The sequence below is a fragment of the Hyperolius riggenbachi genome, chromosome 6 (assembly GCF_040937935.1).
Source record: "Hyperolius riggenbachi isolate aHypRig1 chromosome 6, aHypRig1.pri, whole genome shotgun sequence".
Taxonomy (NCBI): Eukaryota; Metazoa; Chordata; class Amphibia; order Anura; family Hyperoliidae; genus Hyperolius; species Hyperolius riggenbachi.
Genome location: NC_090651.1, coordinates 31,127,613 through 31,147,505, shown reverse-complemented (window position 1 = coordinate 31,147,505; position 19,893 = coordinate 31,127,613). Strand labels below are relative to the sequence as shown.

At 45.0% G+C, this 19,893-nt stretch overlaps 1 protein-coding gene across 2 annotated transcripts in view; it reads left to right on the top strand.

Moving 5' to 3' along the window:
- EPS15 (epidermal growth factor receptor pathway substrate 15) overlaps nt 1-19,893 on the top strand; it is a 176,766-nt gene that overhangs the window by 149,423 nt on the left and 7,450 nt on the right. For both annotated transcript variants that reach the window (XM_068239066.1, XM_068239065.1), the window contains 6 exons: nt 2,398-2,506; nt 5,086-5,130; nt 9,332-9,567; nt 12,212-12,281; nt 13,545-13,624; nt 19,323-19,467. In XM_068239066.1, the coding sequence (XP_068095167.1) occupies nt 2,398-2,506; nt 5,086-5,130; nt 9,332-9,567; nt 12,212-12,281; nt 13,545-13,624; nt 19,323-19,467 (685 nt within the window). The remainder of the gene's footprint in view (nt 1-2,397; nt 2,507-5,085; nt 5,131-9,331; nt 9,568-12,211; nt 12,282-13,544; nt 13,625-19,322; nt 19,468-19,893) is intronic.

Sequence of the window (19,893 nt, the reverse complement as noted above, 5' to 3'; positions counted from 1 at the left end):
AGCTGTACTACACATACAAATCATTATATCATAATTTTTTTGTTGCTTCAGTGTCCCTTTTAAGATCTGGAATAAGGCATATTTTTCTTTATGTATGTAGCCTCTCCTCTCTGTGACATGATGATAAGGCAATGTACCAGGTGCAGTGCTAGTCATGCTGGGAGGAGGAAAGAGGGGGTTCCAGGGGAGACCTACATGACTCTTGTAGCAGAGCACTGGGCAGCTCACAGTGGGGGAGATTTATCAACGCATTTCTTCTTAATCTGTTCTAACCAGCAGGGAGAACAGTTCTGCATAATAATAAGAACCTTCTTAAATCCTAGGTAATAGTGGCAGTTGAGCATGAATTTCTACAGTTGCACTACAGTTAAGAAAAGGGCAAATCCATCCCTAAACTGGCGCAGATTAAGAAGTGCTTGATAGCAGTTCTACAGTTGTAGAACTGCAGGCTAGACATGATTGCAGAGTGCAGGCTAGATATGATTTGTGATGTGCTCCTCCCCCCTGCTGAATTCCTCCTCAGAGCCTGCTGCTATCAATACAGCAGGAGTGTTGGTTACCTCAGCAACAGCAATTCCCCTCACACACTGCACTGTCTGAGAGACCTTCCTAGCTCCTCCTATTTTACAACACTGTTAGAAGGAATCTCCACTATCTAATGATTTTTTAAGATGCCTGAGACAGTTCTGCATGGATTTCTAAAAACCTACCAATATTTTGTCTGACACTTGATAAATCTGTCCCAGTGGTACTTGCGTACCCCTGGAGCCTCCTGGATCTTTTTTTTTTTTTTGTAGAATAGATAGGAATGCTCAGGGTTACAGATTGCAGCAGAGATAAATACTTGTGTAGGTGTACCCTCCCACAGCTAATGAGCATAGTCAGGAGGTAGAATCCAGCAGACATAGAAACAACATCTGAAAGTAAAATAATAATTTTATTCCTTTATTTTCATTAGTGTACTTACTATTAGTGTTATTAGAGGTTTTATGTAACTGGTATTATTATGTATTTATTTATTATTATTTTTTTATTCAGATCCACTTTGGCCTACCCTCCTGTATTTACATCATCCCTCACCTATCGCAATCTGTCTCTCCCCCCTCCCACTCTTTCACTCACCCTCCCTCTTTATTTCCTCTTCCTACATCCCTCAGCAAGCAAGAAATGCCTCTGATAAATTGTCCCAAATTAACTTAAAGCGGACCTAAACTCAGAACTTCCTCACTGCTCTAAAAGATAACCAACAGCATAGTAACCTTTAAAGAAAAAACAGTTCTTTGTTACAGCTAACGGAACGCCTACAATAAATTTACAGTGTACTTCCTGGTTTCATGGGTGCACAGAAAGGGTTAACCTCTTATGTTAATATTTTGGCACATTACTCCACACAGAGCTGACAGCTCAAATTGCTCTTGTGATGACTTGCAGATAGGGGAGAATTAGACCGGATGTGCTCTCTAAATACACACAGGGTACATTTCTCCGTTTTCCTTGTCTCCAGTGCAAGAGGTTAGGTCCTTTAAGTTTATTACTTTTTAAATAGTATTAGTATTTTTTCACTTGCTAGGGGGCTGGAATAGTATTTTGTGCACAAGGTGAGAAAATACTGAGGAATGTTTTGGGAGGAGAATTCCGCATTGCTAAATAGCCTAGGCTAAGTATCATTGGGAGGGCGGGGCTACATGCCAATATATAGCTAGAAGGAAGTGTTTCGGTTTCTAAAACCAGGAAAATTACAGCAAAAATGGGTATCCTGAATAATTCCCTGCATTCTACTATATGCCACTACAGGGCCTCTTTAAAGTGAACTTGAGATGAAGACAATGGCTAGATTTATACTTACCTGGGACTTCCTCCAGCCCGTTAGGTGCGTGGGCTTCCTCGCCGGCCACTCTGGTTTCTTCTATTGTATCACGGTAATCTGGACGGCTATGCTCTTCAGCGCATGTGCAGTTCAGCTGCACGCACACCCCTGTCATGCTCCCACAGCCAAGAGCGATCTGCGCCTGAGCAGCAGTACTGCACACAGTAGCAGAACACTCCCGGGTGTGGGGGAGCTCACGTGGCTGCTCCGTGTATGTGCAGAAGTGTGCGACTGGCCGGATTGGTCAGCCACTTGTAAGGAATCACAAAGATTTGTAGACAGTCCCTATTCAGTGTTCAGCAGGGTCTTGTGTACAGTGTTGTTCTACCCCCAGCCTTTCTGGGGGAGGGGGTTTGGTGGGAGGGGCCCCATCCAAAGTTTTTTGTGGGGGGGCCAGTAATTTCCATTCTATTCCATTGTCTTCATCTCTGGTACCCTATAAGAATGCTGATAACAGTAATATCTTTTTAGCCATTAATAAATCTACATGAAGACAGCTGTATAAAGCATGTTTTTTTATTTGGCAACAGGAGGTCACTTTTGAAGCGGATCCATTTGATGCAAAACAAAATGTTCCTCTACCGCATTCGGTGGTAGAAACCGGAATGGAGATTTTCCAGAACGATCCTTTTGTTGGCAGTAAGTTTCCCTTTATTGTAAACGTTGAATGGCTCGGGCTCTATTTCAGGCAGGCCAGGCTGTGGTGGAACAGAGCTCCATTTTGAGTACAAAGAATATGTAAGACGTTGCATGAATTCTGCTGACTGCTGCATTTGCATTGCTGTAAATAATTCTGTACAGCGCTGGAGATTATTATACCGATACAGATGCAGCATTTTGTAACTGCTCAGCAGGAGCTATTTAAAAAATGGAACTCCAGCTACAAAAATGGCTCAGTACAGATTTCTGTGTGGCCCTGCTGCAATCCAGTAGCTAATTAATGAAGATCATTGTTTTCATCAGGCCCTGCAGTTATTGCTCAGAAGCTGCTGCACAGCAGTTTCCCTGAAGGATTTTTTGTTATATTTTTTGGTCTTCCAAATTTTGCCCAACTTCCACAGTTCTCCTCTACCACCTTAGAGGTAACCCTGAGCCTGTCTCGTGGTAACCACCGGGAGGTATGGATACACAGCGTGGCACATTTTCAACTCTCCTTCCACAGTATACAGACGCTGGTGGCCATTCTTCTTCCGGTCCTCTAAGGCAGGGCTTTTCAACCTGTGGTACTTTGCAGTTGGCCAGGTGGAACACTCCACGTTTGCCTGCCACTTCATTGCCCACCTACCTCTTGTCCTGGTCTCATTCTGCCTCCACAAACTTTGGCTACCCCTCACTCACTGTGACGCCCTGCAGCATACTTCAAGCTTCAGATCAGCGGTGAGGAGACAGCCAGGTGAATGGTGCACAGTGATGATGGGTATACTTCGAAAACAGGAAGTGACATCACTGCTCACGTCCTGTATTTGAAGTATACGTGCCATCACTGTACACCGTTCGCCTGGTTGTCTCGTCACTGTGGCACTCCAGCACAGCGAGGAGTGAGCAAGGGGGAACCAAACTTTGTGGTGGGTCACTACCTGCACTGCTACCTATATTGAAGCAGGGGAGGGAGGGACTGGAAAGACTACCTATATTGACAATCTACCTACAGATTGCCAATAATGGCAATCTGTAGGCTAGTAATCTAATTTAAATCCTTTTCCCCACCAATGCCTCCTGCTATTCCCCTCCCACATGTACCCACCTTTATTAAAGTGTATCTGTAAGAAAAAAAGTGCCCCTGGGGTTACTTACCTTGGGAGGGAGGAGCCTCTGGAAGAGAGTGCCTGGCTAACCTATACTGGGGGCAACTGTACCTAGTTACCAATACTGGGGGCACCTATACCTGGCTGCCTACCTATACTGAGGGTGTTTTTTGGGGGGCTCACTGCAGCTATAACGTGTGGTGCAAATAATCGGGTGCTGTGTGATCATTACAATTCGGGAGGGGGATGCATCCTGGTAGAGCTGCAGCGCTGGATCCAGTGGAGTTGAGTAAGTACAGGGCTGCTGCAGATCTCTCTAGTAGCATGATATTTTCCTGATTTTACAGTCTCTTAAGGTTTAAAATCAGTGCAATATTTTCACATGCTTTAAGAGCCGGAAGTAGTCATACCGCCAGTCTGGTTAAAATAGGCAATACACCTGTCAGTCTGCCACCAGATTGATCATCGGATAGATCCCTCTCTGTTCATGTCTGATCAGAGAGATGTATTCCTTGTTGCCTGCCCACACACCGCAGACAAATCCAATAGATTTCAGCATTTGCTCCAAGTGTGATGACTGGTGGAAGCCCAAGACCGGACGCCTGCGCTTGAAGGCGGAGAAGAATACGTCGGGGGGGAAAGACACTCCCGGTCGGCCAAAAATGAAACTAACACGTAGCGAGGACCCAGAGGACACGCGAGGAGCGGCGAGGGCACAGGACGACTGCAGGGGGCTTGGGGAAGCCCCAGGTAAGTAACTTTCTTTAGGTGCCAGGGTGAAGGTTCCCTTTAAGCACAGTAGAACCCACAAACAGCCCAAACACATGATGTAGTTGCAAATGAATATTACATACTAACCTCACCGTCAGTTCCTCTCAGAAGCTCACCATTTTCTTCTTACAGTGATCCCTTTCAGTTCTGGCAATATTTTGTCATAACTGAAACATACCACTTGCTGTCAGTTATATATCAGCAGCTGTCAGTTACAACTGAATGTGCAAGGTAATGTCCATGTTTCCCTATGGCTCAAGTGGGTGATATTACAGTTTAACAATGTGCTGACCAGGAAGCTGTTATGGGGTAATGGGAATGTTTAAAATGGAGGACAGAGAATTCCATTGATCACAGTGTACAAACCAGACGCAGTAGAGGAGAAAGAGATTGAGGAATAGACTACACAAGAGGTAAGTATGACCTGTGTATGGTGATTTTGACTTTTTTTATTTTCAGTTCAGGCAGGTTCTCTTTAAAGGATTCATTAAATTGTTAATCTAAAGTGTATGTATGTATGTATATTTATATGTATATGTATATATGTATATATATATATATATATATATATATATATATATATATATATATATATATATATATATATATATATATATATATATATATATACAGTATATATGATGTAGGTTTTTTTTTTTTTTTTTTTACTTTTTTTGTGATTCTCACACATTTTCTTTGCAGGTGATCCGTTTAAAGATGACCCCTTTAGCAAGTTTGCTAAGATAGGTAAGTTGTATGATAATTCTACTATTTTATATCTTTGAAGAAGAAACTTTAAAATGTCTGAAATTTAGAAATTGTTTAAATTCTTCTTAAAGTGAAACTTAAACAAATCCAGACCTGGGATGAATGGATCAAAATGATTTTCATTTGGGGCTCTCCCCCGCCCCTGGCAGTCCATCGGCCCCCTTGCCGTCTTCCCAGTCCAGTTATCTGCAAACTTGGCTCTCCAGCTGTTAAGGAACTAAAAGTCCCACAATGCATTTGCCTTTATGACTCATGACTGCGGCTGTCACTCCCACAATGCATTGTGGAACTTGTAGTTCCTTAACAGTTGGATAGCCAAGTTTGCAGATTTGTCCCAGTCCAGTCCTATGTGCTGCTGTGAAGTCCACGATCCAGCTGAGTTGTGGGGCACTGCCCATTATCTGTCAGAGCGCTCTGCGCAAGCGCAGTAACAGGCTTGATGAATTCCGCATGCACAGAACTCTCCAGTCTATGGGAGCGCAATGGAGAGGGGCGGCTGGGACTGCGCATGGGCACAGGGTTAGCATCAACATAGTGGCTGGGATCGGTAGAACATTGAGAGAGCTGACAGATTCCTTTTTTTCCATTCGTCTCGAGGACACTATACTGTGCTCCTGTTTTTTCCCTACCTAAAAGAGTTAATATTCAGCTATGCAGCTAACAGTCATCCACACATTAATTTGGAGAAGAAACTATTTGACAGATGCTAACAGTGATGAAAGAACAAAAAATAATGAATAAATACTGGCAATCTATGAAAGGATGTATTTTATTTTATTAATGTAACCGTGTCTAATAAAAACTCTAAAATCCCATGAGATGGCCACCTCCTCACATAGACCCCACACTCATATCACTAGCATACACTGGCCAGGAAAAAATGAGCTCAGCAGCAAGGCAAATAAATGTGCACAATGTCCAAAAAACAGCAGATGATAAGCCAAGAAATGGGGACAATGTTGAGTCCAGAGTTCCAACAGCAGTGATGAAGACAATGTGTAACAGCGAAATGCAGGACAGTCAGCCCAAGCAGTAAGCCAGCAGAGATGAAAGCAGTAGCCAAGCACGCTTATAACATATATGTGTAAGAGACAGTCTTATTGCGTCACACTGGGATGATATGTCAATACCTCACCCTTCCGTAGTACATCATGTAGAAGGATATGGGGGGGTTCATCCTAGAAGATGTAGAGCCGGCTGTGTGTCACGCTGGTCTCCGCTATGCTTCACCGTGTGGGCCAGCAATGTCCAAACATGGCTGAACAAATCAGCTCAATCCGGCGTGCGGCCAAGTGAGCGCAGACTGCAGGCAGACCCTGGTGGGCTGAAGTGCCAAACTGGCGGTGCTGCTGATCACCCGATCACAGGAGGTGGATGGTGGGTGCAGAGCGGGTCCGCGGGAGGAGATGGCGTCTCATGCAGGCAGGCGGCGCCTTGACATGTTTCGCCGTTCTCACGGCGTCATCAGAAGGCGTGCCTGCGTATCCAACATGCGGGTACATATCCGCATATGGGGCCAATAGGAGCTCAGCGGAAACGTGCGTGTGGGCCGGAAGTGACACTGGCGAACCAACAGAGCGAGCAGGTGGAATGCAAGCTCTCGCCTCAGTGTCATGACGTGCCCACAGCCGCGCCCCTAGACTCCGGTGCCCCACTTGTCTCAAAACTCGCAATATTACATTCATCCACCACAGGTGCACTCAACCGACTGGCTAAGCCTATCCTATAAAATGCATATAAACCTAAGTATATCATTATGGTATGGAGATAAAGGGACATAATCAAAAATGTATGGCTCCAAAGCGTCAGTAACAACTAGACGCCGGGGAGCAGTGCTAAGCGCTACTGTAATAGGGCTGTGCACACAATAACTATAAAAATCTAGTCCCATGCAGATTCAGACATCGTGTCGAAGGTAGGGCGACCGTCAAATACCGCACGACAGAGAGGAGAGGGGAGAAAGAAAAATGTATCAAAGAGGTAAAAACGAGGCATAACTGAAGGCCTCGTTTAAACCTGGAGGCTGACAAGCCTGAAGCTCGAAAATCCACCTCGTTTCTCTCTGGAGGAGGAGGCGATCGAAGTTACCCCCTCGTATAGTGCCATGGATCCTATCTAATCCTACAAAACGTATTTTATTGCCAGTACATGTGGGGCACTGTCTCACATGTCGAGCAATGGGGGTGCAGGATTCTTTATTTCCGATGTTTTGCATGTGCTCAGAAATGCGTCTCCACAGGTTTCTCTTTGTTTTCCCTATATAAAACGCGCCACAAGGGCAAAGCAATAATATATGCAGCTAACAGTGTTTCTGCAATCGGGACCCTGTTGGACTAATAACAAATTACAGCTTTAAATCCTTTTCCTGGCAGTACACTGGGCTTCTGAAAGCAGGGGATAGTTTAAAAAAAAAATAGTTCATATATTAGAGTTTTGTGAAGGTATGTATACACTTGTGACTGATGTCGCCTGTCGGGTGGCCAGGCCAGCTGTTGGGGGTCACTGTACACACCGCATTATAGGCTGAGGCGATTATTTTCAAGCATGTAAATTGGGCTTAAAGGGGCACTATGGCAAAAAAAAATTAAATTTAAAATATGTGCAAACAGACAAATAAAATGTACGTTTTTTCGTACGTTTTTCCAGAGTAAATTGAGCCATGAATGACTTTACTCCTATGTCGCTGTCACTTACAGTAGGTAGTAGAAATCTGACAGAAGCGACAGGTTTTGGACTAGTCCATCTCTTCATAGGGGATTCTCAGCATGGCCTTTATTCTTTTTAAAGATATTCCCTAAAAAGGATTTAAACAATGATGCTGGCCAGCCTCCCTGCTTGCTACAGTTTTTTAGCAGTTGGACAGAGACAATACCATTCATTAAGTGCATTCATTAAGTGCTGTGCACCCCCCATGAGGAGAGGGGCCAATCCAAAACCTGTTGCTTCTGTCAGATTTCTACTACCTACTGTAAGTGACAGCAACATAGCAGGAAAGTAATGCATGGCTCATTTTACTCTGGAAAAAAACATACTACTTATTTGTATATGTTTGCATATATTTTACAATTTTTCGCCATAGTGCCCCTTTAAGACACGGCACAGACTGTTGAGATGAAAGTTTTTAAATATAACACACAACTGTGGGATGTCTAAGTCATTTTTAGGAGGAGGAGAACAGATGTAATTGTTTATCCCATCAGTTTATTTTCACTTAAGATGGCCATACATCTATAGATTTGGCGGCAGATTGACCATCAAATTTGATCATCCAATCGGATAAAAAAATATGTGCTGCCAAAAGCATGCCCACTCAAGGATGCAACAATTTTCTGGCAAGTTGGTTGAATGTATTGACTGGACATGCTCGAAAATCTCGGGCTGAAATGCTTGGTCATGTGCACGGTGGTAATGGCGCGCAATAATCGTGAACGGAATCCCCGGCTGTTGTCCCTCTAATGTACATGTGCCCCATGAAGTTATACTTTACCTGTCGTGATTGCACTGCTCTTCTGGATTCTGGCCCTACTTGGCTGCCAGCATTATGACGTCACACACCCACCCACTTGCAATGTGTCAGCAGCCACGAATCTGCATGCAGAAAACGCATGCACATTTGCTCTAGTGGAACCGGGCCCTAACACTGAGTGGGGGGAGGTATGGGGTGGTTGAGGGAACATGTACATCTTAGAGGACACTTCACACTTAGGGGCACCAGCTGGGCATCCAACATTCCTGATCGATCCATTCGATAGATTTCGGCTGTAAACCGATCAGAAGGTAGATCAGGCAGCTATGTTGGGGCACCAGTTCTTTTCATGTTCTATAAAATGATCTAATTGGAAGGTCGATCGCGTCACAATGTTGACTGATGAATGGGGCACCTTTGTCCTGTCAGGTTATCTGAGTATTTACTAAAGTAGAACATATAGCAGGTTTCCCAGAATGCTCTTGGAGGAGTATTCTGCAAAGCTAATTTGCCTAGGCTACGCATCACTGGGGGGGTGTGGCTACATACCAATATACAGCAATATATAGACACAGGAAGGATTTCTGATGCTGAGGGAAAATTGCTGTACATGTGGTTATCCTGACTAATTTGCTGCATTCTGCTATATGTCATTACGGCGCCTCTTTAAGTAAAATGTTTTGGTGTCACATTGACTTTTTTTTTTTTTTAAAGATCCGTTTGAAGGAGATCCCTTTAAGGATGCTGACCCCTTTCCTGTTGATCTGTTTACAAATCTGGCTTCCTTCGAGAACGCCAAACCAGAGAAATCAGATCCTTTCGAGGCCCCCCAATCAAATCCATTCCCACTCCCCAAATCTGATCCCTTTACATCATCCAATGAAGATCCTTTCAAGTCATCGGGCGCTGACCCGTTCGCTGTGGCCGTGTCAGAGAGCAGCATCTCCTCGGTAAGTGGACATCTCTTATTGATATTGGAACTCCAGGCAGAACAAATATGAATTTAAAATAGAAAGTGGAAGACTTTGTATTAGGATAAGCCACTAGAGATAACTGTAATTCCAAACTGATAATTAAACCAGTGCTCTTCATTAACGAAACCAGTGGTAAGAGGCATATGGAGGCTGATCTGTATATTACTTTTAAACAATGCAAATTGTCCTGCTGATCCTCTGCCTCTAATGCTTCTAGCCATAGACCCAGAACAAGCATGCAGATCAGGTGCTCTGACTGGTTTACTACTCACATGCTTGTTTCAGGTGTGTGCGATTAAGACACCACCGCAGCCAAAGAGATCAGCAGGGCTGCCAGGCAACTTGTATGGTTTAAAAGGAATTAAACACAGCAGCCGTCATATCCCTCTCAGTTCAAGTTCCTTTTAAAGTGTACCCAAGGCTGCTATAAATGTAAACAAAGGGTCAGAGAGGCATGTTCCCATCTGAATGATATGTCTCTGTGTACCCTCCATGCACTGTCGGCCACGCCCGTTTGTTGTGCTGCCCCCCCCCCCCTTCCAAATCTAGCGACAAGCAGCTTGGCGGCAGACTAATAGGGAAGGGTCGTCCCTTGCAGGAGAGGAACACCTGCTTAAAGTGGATCCGAGGTGAACTTTTACTCAATGCATAATTGTGTTCCTTTCCTATTGTTTGTAGGGCATTCCTCAAGCCAAATACTTTTTTGTTTTTGTTTTAATACTCTAATTCCCTATAAACTAAACAAGCCACGCCCACAGGTTTTCAGAGAGCCTTGGCAGTAGCAAGGGCTCATGGGAGATCAGTCTGGGCAGAAGGAGGAGGAGGTGTTACTAGCCATTGATTTCAGAGGGGGGAGGGGGGATTAGGTTTTTTCACAGTCTGAGTGCTGATGGTGCAGATAATCCTGCCTCTGTGTTATGTTTACAAACAACATGGCTGCTGTCATTGTATTACAGGAAGAAATAATAATTTTCTATTAATTTTGTTTGTAGCTAGATTTGCTGTGTAAACTATCTAAACTTTAGATAAGATATATAGACATAGTTTGTTTTTCATCTCGGATCCGCTTTAACGCCCCTTCCCCTCCTCTAAGAGCCTTCTCACTGGCACTCTCCCCTGCCTGTTCCCCACCTCTTCCCCGCCCCCTTCTATGCCAATCAACTTGCTGCGCTCTCTGAGGTTACATTTTCAGTGCCGTGACCCCCAGGGGTCACAGAAACAAAGCTGAATACAGCACATCGGAGCAGTGGGGAGAGACCGTAATAAACGCTACCTGATACAGCTACCTTCCCAGATCAGGTAGTAGGTTTGGGGTTTTTTTCCAACTTTTGCGACTGGCTCGGGTTCTCTTCAAGCACTTCTTCTCAAGAGGGTAAATTTAGGAAACCGCGCTCAAAAGTCCAGTCCCTCAGGCAATAAGCCCAAATATCTTCAACAATAAATGTACAGTTCATAAGGTGCGCGATTATCACACTGGTACCACTCCCCCCCCCCCCCCCCCCCAAAGCAGAGCGACTCACCAGATAAAGCGGCCTGATTGGGTCCGTCTGCGCCTTAGTGGTATTGGCCACCTCTCAGCCTCTCCGGCAAGCCTCCTCCGCTGGGTCCCTCCAAGAGAGTTGAAGCCTCCAGAAAAAAAAGCACAGAAACGCTTCACATAGTGTAAAAGGGGGAGACTATCCCACATTTATTGAGTAAAAAGTTGAAAAGTTAAAAACAGTACATGGGCACAGGCTAGTGCGGTGTGGGGCTGGGGAGTAAGCGACAAGGAGCGCCTATGAAGCGGCAAAAACAATCGCGTCTCACCCGTGCTGTACCACAAACACAAAACCGCCGCTAGTAGAATCAAGTGTGGCGTGCGCCGACCAATCACCGCGTAGCTACGGAGCAGCTTGACGTCATCGGACGCAGTGATTGGTCGGCGCACGCCACACTTGATTCTACTAGCGGCGTTTTTGTGTTTGTGGTACAGCACGGGTGAGACGCGATTGTTTTTGCCGCTTCATAGGCGCTCCTTGTCGCTTACTCCCCAGCCCCACACCGTACTAGCCTGTGCCCATGTACTGTTTTTAACTTTTCAACTTTTTACTCAATAAATGTGGGATAGTCTCCCCCTTTTCTTTCTCAAGCTATGTGAAGCGTTTCTGTGCTTTTTTTTTCTGGAGGCTTCAACTCTCTTGGAGAGACCCAGCGGAGGAGGCTTGCCGGAGAGGCTGAGGGGTGGCCAATACCCCTAAGGCGGGTGCTACCCAGTATTAACTAGCCAGAGGTTCCTCCTCCTTTAGTGTTGGGTAGCCAGAGATGCCCCCCCCCCCCAGTATTGGGTAGCCACAGGTGCCCCCCCAGGATTGTGCCATGAGCAGAATGTGGGGGTAGACACAACTCCTCTCCACACTCCAGCAATGCAACCTCGTTTCAGCCTCCTCCAGCATCCCAGACCTGTCTCTATGACTCCGGCAGTCTCTCGTCACGTATCCTGCCTGATCATTACTAATGGGCAACGATTCCAGCAACAGGGATTCGGGTTTTGCTAGCTTGTTTAAAGTGCATAAGAGCTATCCTGTTATTGATATGTAGAGAGAGATATCCCATATGTATTATAATTTTATTTCTATTCTAGACGGAGGCTGGGAAAAGCAATGACCCATTTGCTCCTGGTGGAACGTTAGTGACGGTGTCCAGTCAGCCTGGTAAGTGGTCTTGGTGGTGATGGTCTGTAGTAGTCGGTCTTCCTTATATTCCTGAATGATAACCTGCTTTCCATTTGTCAGCACTTGCTAATTAAGATTTATCTTCTGCTTTCTGGATGGTTGGAATCTACATGTCTCGGTAGTGTCACAGCTTCCGACTATATCCCTCTTTTGAAAGTAAACTCCTCTTCCCTCTTTCTCCCTCATTTCAGGACTCCCATACAGATCTATGTTAATATGTGCATTTTTCTACTGAAAAATGGGTTTGATTCCAAACTTAGTTCCCATCCTTTAAATGGATGCATACTTTTAAAGTTTTTATTGTCTCATTTTTATCTCTTTCGAGCTTTTAGAAGCCATTTTCTGCCAGGAAAGTGTTTTATGGCTGTAACTCCTTATTAGTGAGGGTTACACTATAGTTTGACCCACTCTCAACGCAGACAAACTGTCACTTGCACACTTGATGTTTAACTCTTTCAGGCAGAGGAACACAGCATAGTTATTATGCTTGGCACAGTACATACACATGTCTACCTCATCATGTCACCTCGGTATTCCTTTAACCTTTTGAGGACCACGGGCTTAAACCCCACTATAGACCAGGCCATTTTTCACCAAATAGGCCACTGCAACTTTACAGCACTGATCTCTCTCCCAGTGGTGGTGTTGTTTTTTTTGTTTTGTTTTTATATAAATATTTCTATCATTTATTTTTAAATAAGTTTATTTTTTTTTTAATTTTAACTATATCCCCTCCCTCCCCCCGCCAGCCAATCACTTTGAGCTGCTGTCATCACTTTGATCGGCTGTCATAGGCTTCAGCCTATGACAGCGGATTACGCCTTAGCCTGCCAGTGGGACAGCCGTGTCACACAGCTGTCCCCAGTACAACACTGCCTTAGATCGCAGCGCTGTACACTGTTATTAGACGGTTAACAGACCTATCGGCGATCGGCACTGGGAGGTTCCGCTCCGTCATTTAAGCGGGGAGGCGCGGGCATCGGGGCACACAATCCCCTGCAAACTCTGCCCCAAGGACCTTACGCCGATCGGCGTTAGGTGGTCCTGGGGCTGCCTTTTAGTGGTTGAGGAAGAATTGAAGTCGGAGGTCGTGCAATCATAATAGGGCAACTTGTATAATGTTTTCCTCTTTGTTTTACTTCAGAGGGTTTTGACACTAGTTCACTTTGAAGATGTCAGCGGACGTGTAAGAACTTCATCACCAGAGCACTCTGCTACTCTGACCTCTCTCTGTTCTTGCAGGGAATGACGATCCGTTTGCATCTTTCTTCGGCGTTGATGCGTTTGTCAGCCCGTTCGCAGACTTCAGCAAACTGTCTAAGGTATTGTGATTGATTGTTGATTGCATACAGTTTTTCTCTCTGTGGACATAGATTTCTCCTTGCCAAACTTAGGCCATCTCTGTATATGTAAAGGGAGGGGGGGGTTGCATATCCCTAAAAACATGCTGCAATTGACTGGTTAATCGCTTAGGCACGCACCACCTCTATTGACCAACAGCTCACATGTGCAGCGTCTCTAATAAGCTATCTGCACACTTCGCATTCAATTCAGATGCAAATCATATGCATAACTACTATTACTTGCCATGCAAACGGGAAACTCAGGCATATGGGCTGGGAGCAGCTAACCTGGTAGTTGCATACTAGCAAAATTTGCGCATCCCTAAAAACATGCTGCAATTGACTGGTTAATCGCTCAGGAATGCACCTCCTCTATTAGGCTGAAAATGCATGCCCTGCATCCAAAACAAATGCTACATTTATCATACTATGGAGGAACTTTGGCTTCCACTATAGTTTGCATGCAAAGTTTAATATACTGGACACACCACGGTGTGAGGTAGACTTCCAGGTAAGTGGCCTAACCTAAATTAAAAACCTATGTATAACCTTGGGAGCAGCTAAGCAAAAATGTGTAACTTACATTTTAATGGACAGCGAGGAGAGGGCCAGCGCATACCACAAACGCTGAATCTGAAATGATCAACAGGTCACATTTGCAGCACCTCTAATAAGTTAAACATTTTTGCTTAGCTGCTCCCAAGGTTATACATATGTTGTTTTTAATTTAGGTTAGGCCACTTGCCTGGAGGTATACCTCACCATGGTGCAAGTGTACAGTATATTATACTTTGCATGCAAACTATAGTGGAAGCCAAAGTTCCTCCATAGTATAATAAATGTAGAATTTGTTTTGGACGCAGGGCATGCATTTTCAGCCCAATAGAGGTGGTGCATGTCTGAGCGATTAACCAGTCACTTGCAGCATATTTTAACGGATGCGCAACCCCCCCTCCCCCCCTTTTTCATAATTTTGCTAGTATGTAACTATCAGGTTAGCTGCTCCCAGCCCGTAATCCTGAGTTTCCCGTTTGCATGGTAAGTAATAGTAGTTATGCATATGATTTGCATATGAATTGAATGCAAAGTGTGCAGATAGCTTATTAGAGGTGCTGCACATGTGAGCTGTTGGTCATTTCAGATGCAGCCTTTGTGGTATGCGCTGGCGTTCTCCTCGCCATCTCTGTATATGTACAGTAGTATACTAGGAAATGAAATACTGATCTGCAAAACTTATATATAAATTACTAAGGAATTATTTTATGAATGAAAGTCACTACTCTTGAGTATTTTGCCCAGGAGCATGCCAAAAACCTGGTGGGCCCACCAGAAGACTGAGTGTCCGGGCCCCCTGCAAAACCCCTGAAGAAGGGATGGGGAGGGCTCTGGTCAGTAACCGTGGTTGACCCGCTATACTGTCTAACAGCTGGAGTTCTAAAGTGGAGCAGCTTGTCCTGTGAATTTGTGCTGTGCAGGAAAACTTCTTAATGAATCCGTTCTGCCCTCTACAACCCTGGCACTAATCACTCGAGCTTGTATGTCCCAGGATTATCAAGAGATAGCAGATGCAACAAAGCAAGCTGGGACTGTCTCATCGCACACCAGGAAGTAAGGAAGATGCAGGGATGCTCTGGAATTATGGCTGTGTGCGCAGAGCAAAGCAGGGCAGCATAGGACCAGGAGAGGTGATCTCCTTTTGACATGTGGCCTCTTAACTTTAACTGAGTCCTGCCGCCCTTCTGCTTGGCCTTTCCAGAAATCCGGTCCTGATCACAGTAGTGGGAAGCCTCTGGATGGTCTAGACCAGGGGTCTCAAACTCAACTTACCTGGGGGCCGCAGGAGGCAAAGTCAGGATGAGGCTGGGCCGCATAAGGAATTTCCCAATCGCGGCGCATCGCCGCCTCTGCCCGCCCCTCTCACTCTTCCTTCACAGAGAGGCGGCGATCCATGCGGCGATTGACGTCAGGAGGGGCAGAGCTGAAGCTGAAAGCTCTGCCCCTTCCAGGAAATGCCGGCGGATTGCCCCCCGGGCGATTTGGGGGCTCTTCAGCCCTCGTTTAGCGGCGGGGATGCGGCGGATTACTTGGGAGCACTGAAGCGAGCTATAAGGAAGCTTTTGCCGGCGAGGGCCACAAAATGTTGTATCGAGGGCCGCAAATGGCCCACGGGCTGCGAGTTTGAGACCCCTGGTCTAGACTCTGGCACGGTGGGCAGGAGGATCTGGGAAGCCTCTAGACTCTAAAGACTTCCCAGATCCTCCTGCCCACCGTGCCAGCGCAGGGTCCCACTATACCTATACCGCTTGGCGCAAGGCAGATGGTTTTCTTCCGGCTGTAGACGAAAACATCCATATTAGTTAACCGAGTAAATATTATCTTACGAAGTCCACTTACATTTTATTTATTGATATTGTGGTTAAGGTTCATATGGTTACTGTTTTGCTTTCAATGTTGCTTTCTCAGGAACAGTTAAAGTGAACCTAAAGTGAGAGGGATCTAGAAGCTGACATATTTATTTCCTTTTAAATAATCCCAGTTACTTGGCAGTTGTCCTGATCTTGTTTTCAAAGTTTTTATTGAAAATTTTCATTTATAGAAAGGAGGGGGGGGGGGAGGGGGTACAACAATACATTGAGTAAACCAAGAAAGGGCAAAAAAGGGGGAAGGGGCAAACATTACATGTGATCAGTAATGCAGGGAAGGGGAGAACGGTAGTAAAGACAATGAGGGCGTTTTGTCTGAAGTGTGCCCACAGAGGACTAAGTCAAGCTATCTGGGCCATCCCAAAGTCGAGGTTTTGATGGGTAGGGAGGGTCCAAAGCATTTGCACCAGCAAAAGTGCAATCCTGGATGCGTGTCGTCCAGCAATAGACAGCCAAGACAGGAAAGGGCTACAATTGTATGCTCTATGGACGAGTATAAGGAGAGGAAAAAGAGAAAGGGGAAAGTCGTCCTGATCTTGTCTCTATTACTTCTAGCCGTAGACCCTGAACTAGCATGCACAGATCAGATGTTTCTGACTAAAGTCTGACTAGATTAGCCACATGCTTGTTTCAGGTGTGTGATTCAGACACTGCTGCAGCAAAAGAGATCAGCAGGGCTGCCAGGCAACTGGTATTGTTTAAAATGAAATAAATGTGGCAGCCTCCATATCACGCTCATCTTAGGTTCCCTTTTAGAGTTCGACCCGGTTCACATTAACGGTTTTCTGCGGAGCTGGCCGTAAGGATCCGGCCATCAGGATCAGGAAAAACTGTCAGTTTTTACAGCCAGTGTGCTGTAAACTGTCTGTTTTCTATTTTGTTACTATGTAGCTGCAAAACCTTCCGTGCCCATTCCGCTGAGCAAAACGGTCCGGAAAATGGGGTCCTGCAGCATTTTTTCGTCCGCTCGGCGGAACGGACCATGGAACCGTACCGCCGGTTCCGTTGGCAAACGCTAATGTGAACTGGGCCTTACAGATAGAAACCTATTTTCAGCTCCGATGATCCAGGCTTAAAGCGATGCCCAATTCTCCAGCATTTCATTTCGGTTTTAAAAATAGATGACAACTTGTTTTAAAAAAGGATGACAACTTGTCATATTATAGCTTGTTTTGTTTTTCACGCCTCATCTGGAGTGAGAGATGTTTACTTTATCAGTCATCATTCTGAAGACATCCAATCAAAAAAAAAAAATCATACCAGCAAAGCTTCTAGAGACTCTACTGTGAAATGCGTAGGCGGCTAACCAGGCTATCAGCACCGACGTCTCACTGTGTGATTAGAACAGAGATCAGCTTAAAATGTGTAGATCATTAAAGTTTACTATATGCTGACAGGAAATTGTTTTTGGTGCAAACGCTTTATTTAGAAAAGAAAAGGAGCTGTTGCAGAATGAAAGTAATTTTGTAATTAGTCGCAACTATAAATATTGTGCAATGTTTACATGGACGACGTGACAAAAGAGGACCTTTAACACCTTAACCCCATAGGCTTTTTACCGCTACTGCCAAGATCCATTTTTCACCTGTTAGCGCTCCTCCCATTCATTTGGTCATAACTGTATTATTACTTATAACACCTGACTGGATTGGCTACATTTTCATTTCAGGAGTGTGTTTCGGACACTACTGCAGCAAAAACCATCAGCAGGACTGCCAGGCAACTGGAATTGTTTAAAAGGAAATTATGGCATCCTCCATATCCCTCTCACTTCAGATTTACTATAAAGTGAACCTGAGATGACAGGGGAGAAATCTACATACCTGGGGCTTCATCCAGCCTCCTCGCCATCATCCTCTGCTTCCTGGAGCTTCTGAAATTGGTTCCAGAAAGTCTTCTGTCCGTAGCGTACTGCGCAGGAGTGGCCGGGCTGCGTGACCAGGAGCCACCTGCCTAGTATTCTCCAGCCACGAAAGCGTACAGCCAAATTGCGCTGATTGGAGGATTTTCTGGGCCAATTTCCAAAGATCCAGGAGGCGTAGGGTGGCAAGGGAGTGATTGGCCTGGAGGAAGCCCCAGGTATGTAGTATCGCCTCATCCCGACCCCCCCCCCCCCCCCCCCAGCAATCTCAGCTTGCACTTTAAAGAGGAACGGTCAGCCCTACTAGCTAAATAAAACCCCACATATATAAGCAGATCAATACTTGCTCTACTTACATAACCCATGTATTGCATTGTTCACGGTTTGATTTTAGTGATTTTTCTAGTAAAAAAAAAGAGAAAATCCTTCTTGGGAGTCTCCATTTTATCTGTGTCTATCTTAAAGCCAATCCTGATGGATGTAATTTCCTCCATTAATCTCCTCTGCCTCATTGTGTATGCATTGCCCGCCCTCCTCTCAGTTTTCAGGCGCTCCCACCCAGCTCTGCAATAGAAAGTGCATTGTCTCAGCATGAGAAATACTGGCCAATCAGAGAGGAACAGAGGTGTGGGAGGGGGAAACAGGAGGGAAAGAGGCGTCAGCCAATCAGGCTGCATTAGGTAAATCTGAGAGGAAAGTAAAGAAGCAAAAAAGGACAACCCAGCATGCCCTGCAACTTCCTTTGTGTTGCAATGTATTAAATAAGAGTCAGGTAAACTGGTGAATGATCATTTATCAACAAGAAAAGTAATAGAGATTTTAACTTTTTGGATTGCCTGGTTAGCATCCTTATTACTTGTTTACCAGATAAAAATAATTGATTTTATATCCGACAGTTCTCTTCCCAAAACCTTTAAAATATATTGATTGCTGGGATGTGGATTGAGGCAGGTAGAGGCCAGTGTCCTTTCATGGGTCTGAGACCAATGGAAGTTGATTGTGGTTTCCTTGTCTTACCTTAAGTGTCAGTAAGCCTGTCGTGATGCGCCACGCTCAGTTGATAGGATCCTCCATGCTGGCACACCCTGATGATTGGGGTGTACATAGAGTACATGTACCTCTTTTCTGAAAGGCTGGCTGGTAGGAAGAGCTGGTATAGGTGCTCTCAAGTCATCAGGAAAAACATCCCAGATGGCGCTGCACGTGGCAGTATGCCATCTTAAAAAAAAAATTAAAAAAATGGATTGCTTACTTTCCCTGTTTCCTTTTAGACCATAAGTTTTTTTTTTTTTTGTTGTTTTTTTTTGTTTTTTTTTTTTTGTTTTTTTTTTTAGAGTTGCAGTTGTGCTTTAACTGTGTTATTTGTGTTTGTTTTTTCACCCTATTTGTACAGAACGATGCGGACCCTTTTGAATCGCCCTCTAAGGAAACACTACAAAGTAAGAGCACCTTTGAGACGGACTCTTTACCGACAGAGACCCCTCCTGCACTGCCTCCAAAGACTGGAACCCCCACACGGCCCTGCCCCCCTCCTCCAGGTGTGTGACGCTCGATTCTGTGTGCTGTAAGCTCTTTATACTGCATGCTCTCAGTCATTTGTACCTACGTGGTTATTGTACCCTTTCAGTTCGTTAATCACTCAATGGTGGAACGCTATGAAGAGACAGAACACAGAGCGAATATAAAACTGCCTTTTCATCCTGCTCTGCATTTAATAAATAATGATTACATGCATTTTCGGAAATGGCGAGTACAAGTCCATTATATCGCTTTTATATATTCTTCGCAGCAGCAGTCAGCCTGGCTGAGGGAGGGCTGCAGTGTGAGCCAATCGGACTCCTCAGCTTTGCACAGGAAGGAAACCTTCGTCCTTAACTGAATCGAAGTGTGTGTGTCTGTGTGTGTCTGTGTGTGTCTGTGTGTGTCTGTGTGTGTCTGTGTGTGTCTGTGTGTGTCTGTGTGTG